At 43.8% G+C, this 7,851-nt stretch overlaps 1 protein-coding gene across 4 annotated transcripts in view; it reads left to right on the top strand.

Moving 5' to 3' along the window:
• Positions 1-1,060: 1,060 nt before the first annotated feature.
• The window catches only part of LOC110530885 (uridylate-specific endoribonuclease C), a 17,958-nt gene continuing 11,167 nt past the window's right edge, over positions 1,061-7,851 (top strand). Inside the window, exons 1-3 of one of the 4 annotated variants that reach the window (XM_090182952.1) lie at positions 1,061-1,324; positions 5,353-5,447; positions 7,428-7,539. In XM_090182952.1, coding sequence (XP_090039078.1) covers positions 7,473-7,539 — 67 coding nt within the window. In that variant the 5' untranslated portion in view covers positions 1,061-1,324; positions 5,353-5,447; positions 7,428-7,472. Of the gene's footprint in view, positions 1,325-5,347; positions 5,448-7,427; positions 7,540-7,851 lie in introns of all 4 variants that reach the window. The other 3 variants (XM_090182951.1, XM_090182954.1, XM_090182953.1) reach the window with 3 other exon arrangements.

Raw genomic sequence — 7,851 nt, 5'->3', positions numbered from 1 at the left:
TTTTGGCGGTAAGCAAATTGGAGTGGGTCTAGGGTGTCAGGTAGGGTGGAGGTGATATGATCCTTGACTAGCCTCTCAAAGCACTTCATGATGACAGAAGTGAGTGCTCAAACACACCCCACAGAGCCCCAGGATAACAAACACAATTAGACCCAACCAAATAATAAGAAAACAAAAAGATAATTACTTGACACATTGGAAATAATTAACAAAAAAAACAGAGCAAACTAGAATGCTATTTGGCCCTAAACAGAGAGTACACAGCGGCAGAGTACCTGTCCACCGTGACTAACTCAAAATGAAGGAAATCTTACTGAGCTGCACTTCCTAACCTCTTGCCAAATGTATAACCATATTAGAGGCACATATTTCCCTCAGATTACACAGATCCACAAAGAATTTGAAAACAAACCCAATTTTGATAAACTTCCATATCTATTGGGTGAAATACCACAGTGTGACATCACAACAGCAAGATCTGTTGCCACGAGAAAAGGTCAACCAGTGAAGAACAAACACCATTGTAAATACAACCAATATTTAGGTTGATTTATTTACCTTCTGTGCTTTAACTATTTGTACATTGTTACAACACTGTATATAGAAATAATATGACATTTGAAATGTGTCTATTCCTTTGGATCTTCTGTGAGTGAAATGTTTACTGTTAATTTTTTGTTTATTTCACTTTTGTTTATCTATTTATCTATCTAATAAAGCTCTTGAATTTAATTGATTTGTACCTATTGTTAATAATGCGGAGAGTATTTCCTCACAACAGTTCCTCCGCAAGCCGAACGGTGTCACGTGATCAGGCCTTTACGTTCTGCAGGGAGCGGATTAGGTTCATCTGGCTCGGGCGCATCTGGCGGGCTTTGCACCAGGTGAACATTGATTGCATTCGTTTTGGAATAAAACAATATATATTATGTAAAATAGAAGTTATATTTGTTGCTGAAAAATGCACCATGCCTTGTTGATAATATGACCGAGCAGCGCAGATGACTGTTCGCTTTGAGAGGGTGCTCCTCCCTCACCGTTTCTTTCCCCTCGGATCAGCACAATCAAATTTGCCCAATGCCTGGTGCACAAGGTAGATGGAGACTCCACTTAAGGACCAATGGAATGGTCTACAATGTGCAAACCCCGCCCCCACGCCCCGCCCAGACGCGTTTTCATATGTCTGTCATGTTATTGGACAAACATCAGGGACTTTTTGGCCGACAGCTCAGATAACCGTCTTCATGCAAACTGTTTATTGCTGAAGAAGGGATGCGAGGTCGGAAGTAACTTTACTCACTGAAGAATTAACTATGGCACGGAGGTGAGTTACATTTTAGGCTAAATTGTCACACACATGCTGTTGAATTGCAGTGATCAACCGCAAATAATGATAGATATACTTTTGGCAACAAAAAAACATATATTGTATTAGTGTATGTTGATTGCTCAATTGTATCTTTTTTTGTGATGTTATTTTTGCGTTTGATCTTTAAATCAAACAGCCTGCTACGAAAAATATTAGTTAGTTGAACACTAATGTAAATCAAATTTGATTTGTCACATGCGCCGAATACAGCAGGTGGAGAGAGACCTTACAGCACATGTTTTTAAAGTGCAAAGGTTGTTATTTTAATTGTAAAATGGATTCCTGATTAATAACGGCAGGCAGGTAGCCTAGTGGTTAGAGCGTTGGACTAGTAACCGAAAAGTTGCTAGATTGAATCTCTGAGTTGACAAGGTACAACATCTGTCGTTCTGCCCCTGAACAAGGCAGTTAACCCCACTGTTCCTAGGACGTCAATGAAAATAAGAATGTGTTCTTATGAACTGAATTGCCTAGTTAAATAAACAATAAAATAACAACAGGATCAGAAATGACGGTGATGGTACTGTTATTGCGTCTTTAAATAGAAGCCTGGATCTTTGGAAATGTTTATTTGAAATGTGACTGTTTTTGTTTGTAGGGACCCGTTAGTGAAACTAACAGCATGACATGTCATTTCCTCCTGTTGAACTAAAACTGTTGGCGGACATGCAATGCAAGTGGTACTTGGAGTTTTATAACCGCAGGAACAATATACCGAATATTGACCTTGCGTCTCCATATGCAAACGTCATGTCAACAGCCACTACTGACGTGGTATTTATCTGGATCTGTCTTGGTTTCTGTTGACGTATCCTCCTGAATACTCAACAAAGGGGCTTGATTAGATACAAACAAAGACACATTCGGGACTATTAAGCACGTGTGACAAATACAATTTGATTTGAATTCATCTCATACTATATCATTAATATTAGTCACAGCATGCTATGTTTTGATTGAAAGATCAAAACGCAAAAATATAACATCACAAAAAAAAAAAAAGATAAAGTTGAGCAATCAACATGCACTAAAACGATAGTTTTTCTGCAAAACAACTGTTCCTTGCTAATTACTGAGTCAGCTAAATGCTGTAGGTGGCTGAAAAGTCCTTTTGATGTTCCAAGATGAAACAGCAGCAGGATATGGGGATGATATTCATTAGCTCACCAAACTACACTTCTGAAACCAACACAGGAAGTAGATCAGCTCAGGCCGCTATCTGACTCCGTTGGCTGTTCTCTGTCTGGCCCCGTTGGCTGTTCTCTGTCTGGCCCCGTTGGATGTTCGCTGTCTGGCCCCGTTGGCTGTTCGCTGTCTGGCCCCGTTGGCTGTCTGGCCCCGTTGGCTGTTCTCTGTCTGGCCCCGTTGGCTGTTCTCTGTCTGGCCCCGTTGGATGTTCGCTGTCTGGCCCCGTTGGCTGTTCGCTGTCTGGCCCCGTTGGATGTTCGCTGTCTGGCCCGTTGGATGTTCGCTGTCTGGCCCCGTTGGATGTTCGCTGTCTGGCCCCGTTGGCTGTTAACTGTCTGGCCCCGTTGGCTGTTCGCTGTCTGGCCCCGTTGGCTGTTCGCTGTCTGGCCCCGTTGGCTGTCTGGCCCCGTTGGCTGTTCGCTGTCTGGCCCCGTTGGCTGTTCTCTGTCTGGCCCCGTTGGCTGTTCTCTGTCTGGCCCCGTTTGCTGTTCGCTGTCTGGCCCCGTTTGCTGTTCGCTGTCTGGCCCCGTTGCCTGTTCGTTCATTGCACGCAGAGTCAGTGTATATGCAACAGTTTGGGCCGCCTAATTTGCCAGAATTTCATGTAATTATGACATAACATTGAAGGTTGTACAATGTAACAGAAATATTTAGACTTAGGGATGCCACCCGTTAGATAAAATACGGAACGGTTCCGTATTTCACTGAAAGAATAAACATCTTGTTTTCGAGATGCTAGTTTCCGGGTTCGACCATATTAATGACCTAAGGCCCCTATTTCTGTGTGTTATTATGTTATAACTAAGTCTATGATTTGATAGAGCAGTCTGACTGAGCAGCAGCAGGCTCATAAACATTCATTCAAACAGCACTTTCGTGTGTTTTGCCAGCAGCTCTTCGTTGTGCGTCAAACATTGCGCTGTTTATGACTTCAAGCCTATCAACTCCCGAGATGAGGCTGGTGTAACCGATGTGAAATGGCCAGCTAGTTAGCGCGCGCTAATAGTGTTTCAAACGTCACTCGCTCTGAGCCTTCTAGTAGTTGTTCCCCTTGCTCAGCATGGGTAAGGCTGCTTTGATGGTGGCTGTTGTCGATGTGTTCCTGGTTCGAGCCCAGGGAGGAGCGAGGAGAGGGACGGAAGCTACACTGTTACACTGGCAATACTAAAGTGCCTATAAGAACATACAATAGTCAAAGGTTAATGAAATACAAATGGTAGAGAGGGAAATAGTCCTATAATTCCTATAATAACTACAACCTAACACTTCTTACCTGGGAATATTGAAGACTCATGTTAAAAGGAACCACCAGCTTTCATATGTTCTCATGTTCTGAGCAAGGAACTGAAATGTTATCTTTCTTACATGGCACATATTGCACTTTTACTTTCTTCTCCAACACTTTGTTCTTGCATTATTTAAACCAAATTGAACATGTTTCATTATTTATTTTAGGCTAAATTGATTTTATTGTTGTATTATATTAAGTTAAAATAAGTGTTCATTCAGTATTGTTGTAATTGTCATTATTACAAATAACACAAAAAAAAATCATCAGATTAATCGGTATCAACTTTTTTGGTCCTCCAATAATCGGATCAGCGTTGAACAATCCTAATCGGTCGACCTCTATTTTGTAGTTATATTTTGGTAGATGGTTTCCTGTCACAAGCGATTTCACAATATTTTGTGCCCCTGTTCTATCTAGGTTGTTTTAGACACTGAGGTTACGGGGTCCTCTGGTGAGGGGTTAAGAGTCACCCAAATAGCACCCGAATCAAAAACTCCCGGGCACTGGTCTTTTCTATGAGAATGAATGGTTACTTTTTTTTTTAAGTGTCCCAGATGTTGTTATTTTAAGGGAAGTGAAGGCCACAGTGGTAACTGGATGTGGCTGTGGCTGTTAACAGGAAGTTAACATATCCACGGGCTATTGGTTTATCAAACCTCCACGGTATTGTCTCTGTTATAGTAGCCTCTGTCTCGGTCCCCAACAACCGGATTTTCCAGTTTTGGACATATTAACAAGACAACACTCCATTTCAACTCCTTCTCTAGTTTCAGGCGTTTTCTTTTTACACCTGCTACGTTAGGTTACCATTATAGCAATGCAGAGACACCAGCTGAGTATCAACATAGATCCCTGTAGGTTACCATTATAGCAATGCAGAGGCACCAGCTGAGTATCAACATAGATCCCTGTAGGTTACCATTATAGCAATGCAGAGACACCAGCTGAGTATCAACATAGATCCCTGTAGGTTACCATTATAGCAATGCAGAGGCACCAGCTGAGTATCAACATAGATCCCTGTAGGTTACCATTATAGCAATGCAGAGGCACCAGCTGAGTATCAACATAGATCCCTGTAGGTTACCATTATAGCAATGCAGAGACACCAGCTGAGTATCAACATAGATCCCTGTAGGTTACCATTATAGCAATGCAGAGTCACCAGCTGAGTATCAACATAGATCCCTGTAGGTTACCATAATAGCAATGCAGAGGCGCCAGCTGAGTATCAACATAGAGATTGAACATGGATCTCTGTAAATTACTGGAAAGAGATTGAACATAGATCTCTGTAGGTTACTGGAAAGAGATTGAACATAGATCTCTGTAGGTTACTGGAAAGAGATTGAACATAGATCTCCCTAGCAGTATCTCCATGCTTTTGTCCCCCCCCCCCCCCCCTGTAGCATTATATCTATAGCAAGGGTATTTTTCTTGCATTGCAATGGGAAAGTAGGATATCATATCGATGTGTCTATTGCCTGTCTGTGTATTAGTCAAGGTGTGAACCACGAGCTCTCTGAGGTTCTGAACCAGCTGTGGAGTCGGGATACAAACCGTCTCAAACCTGGGACTGACTACACCATCTCCCTACAGGTACGGATGTCAGGGTTACCGTACTACTACTTGGCGAGATTAAATTTAGGAGCACCAGAAAATATTTTGTTATTTGATTGAGATACAGCCTATATGATTTCTAGTTACTTTTGAAGGACAGTTACTTTTGTGCCCTATAAATTATTTTGATTGATCCTTTATTTAGACAGGGAGTCAATGCTGAGACCGAGGTGTCTTTATTTAGACAGGAAGTCAATGCTGAGACAGGGAGTCAATGCTGAGACCGAGGTGTCTTTATTCAGACAGGGAGTCAATGCTGAGACAGGGAGTCAATTCTGAGACCAGGGTGTCTTTATTTAGACAGGGAGTCAATGCTGAGACCGAGGTGTCTTTATTTAGACAGGGAGTCAATGCTGAGACCAGGGTGTCTTTATTTAGACAGGGAGTCAATGCTGAGACCGAGGTGTCTTTATTTAGACAGGGAGTCAATGGTGAGACCAAGGTGTCTTTATTCAGACAGGGAGTCAATGCTGAGACCGAGGTGTCTTTATTTAGACAGGGAGTCAATGGTGAGACCAAGGTGTCTTTTCCAGGTGAACCCTGTACACATCAAAATACACTAAACACATTATACACATTAAACTACACAACAATACACAAAAAACACAATCATAAACATAACATATACTTCAGTAAAAAGGTCCCCTAACAACCGTCCGAAACGCCCTAGAGGGTCCCCTAACAACCGCCCGAAAGGCCCTAGAGGGTCCCCTAACAACCGCCCGAAAGGCCCTAGAGGGTCCCCTAACAACCGCCCGAAAGGCCCTAGAGGGTCCCCTAACAACCGCCCGAAAGGCCCTAGAGGATCCCCTAACAACCGCCTGAAATGCCCTAGAGGATCCCCTAACAACCGCCTGAAATGCCCTAGAGGGTCCCCTAACAACCGCCCGAAAGGCCCTAGAGGATCCCCTAACAACCGCCTGAAATGCCCTAGAGGATCCCCTAACAACCGCCTGAAATGCCCTAGAGGATCCCCTAACAACCGCCTGAAATGCCCTAGAGGATCCCCTAACAACCGCCTGAAAGGCCCTAGAGGGTCCCCTAACAACCGCCTGAAACGCCCTAGAGGATCCCCTAACAACCGCCTGAAACGCCCTAGAGGATCCCCTAACAACCGTCTGAAACGCCCTAGAGGATCCCCTAACAACCGTCTGAAATGCCCTAGAGGATCCCCTAACAACCGTCTGAAATGCCCTAGAGGGTCCCCTAACAACCGCCCGAAAGGCCCTAAAGGGTCCCCTAACAACCGGCTGAAATTCCTCCAATTTTAAAATGTGTTGTAGATCATTCCACACGTAAGGTGGAAGGAAATGAAAAGTTGGAAGTTTGTGGAGCAGGGCTTTGTAAACAGAAAGATGGTAATGATGTGATCTACCTGACTTTTAAAGAGATCCAGACAATGTTTTGTAACACTGTAAATACATATGTTTTTATTATAAAACCTCAAATTAATTTGTGAAATATTCGTTTTTTTAAAATTGTACAAATTGCACTATTTTCCTTTTTGAGATGCGTTACATTTGAAGATGGTATACTCTCTGTATAAAAACATCAGGTGTGTGATGACTACATGCAAGAGATCTGTCATTCATTCATTCCAAAGGAATACCTGGCTGGCACATGTGTTTCCCCATGTGTAACGGATGTGAAACGGCTAGCTTAGTTAGCGGTGCGCGCTAACTGGGTATGGGCGAGGCGACGGTCTAAAGTTATACTGTTACACATGCTTCAGTTCAAGGTCAGAATACCCATAGAAAGGTTAATGAAGTTGCCACTACGTGTAACTCTGGTCCGACTCCCCCCTAGAGAGGCAGGTATCGTGACTGGGAGCTAGCTATCCAAATAGAGACCGGAAGGAATTTAGCTTATTCAGGGTTGAGGTCAGGCCCACAGAGTAGTTTTCATGGTGTTGTTGGCAGATGTGATGGCCTTATTCATATAGTATGTTTGTCTATCCAGGGAAAGGCAGGTTACGTGGCCCAGGGTAGTAACACTGCCAGAGACATGGCTAGGGCTCCTCTGTTCGCCTATGTCAACGAGGGCAAACTGAAAAACATCAAGACCTACGCCTGTAAGTCCTTTCTACCTCCACTCCGCCCTTCCTTCACTCCTCCCTTCCTTCACTCCTCCCTTCCTTCACTCCTCCCTTCCTTCACTCCTCCCTTCCTTCACTCCTCCCTTCCTTCACTCCTCCCTTCCTTCACTCCTCCCTTCCTTCACTCCGCCCTTCCTTCACTCCTCCCTTCCTTCACTCCTCCCTTCCTTCACTCCTCCCTTCCTTCACTCCTCCCTTCCTTCACTCCTCCCTTCCTTCACTCCGCCCTTCCTTCACTCCGCCCTTCCTTCACTCCGCCCTTCCTTCACTCCTCCCTTCCTTCACTCC

This window comes from Oncorhynchus mykiss, chromosome 8, assembly GCF_057628025.1.
Source record: "Oncorhynchus mykiss isolate SJ-2025 chromosome 8, ASM5762802v1, whole genome shotgun sequence".
NCBI lineage: Eukaryota > Metazoa > Chordata > Actinopteri > Salmoniformes > Salmonidae > Oncorhynchus > Oncorhynchus mykiss.
Note: the sequence above shows the minus strand (reverse complement) of the source record. Positions and strands in the feature narration are given on the sequence as shown.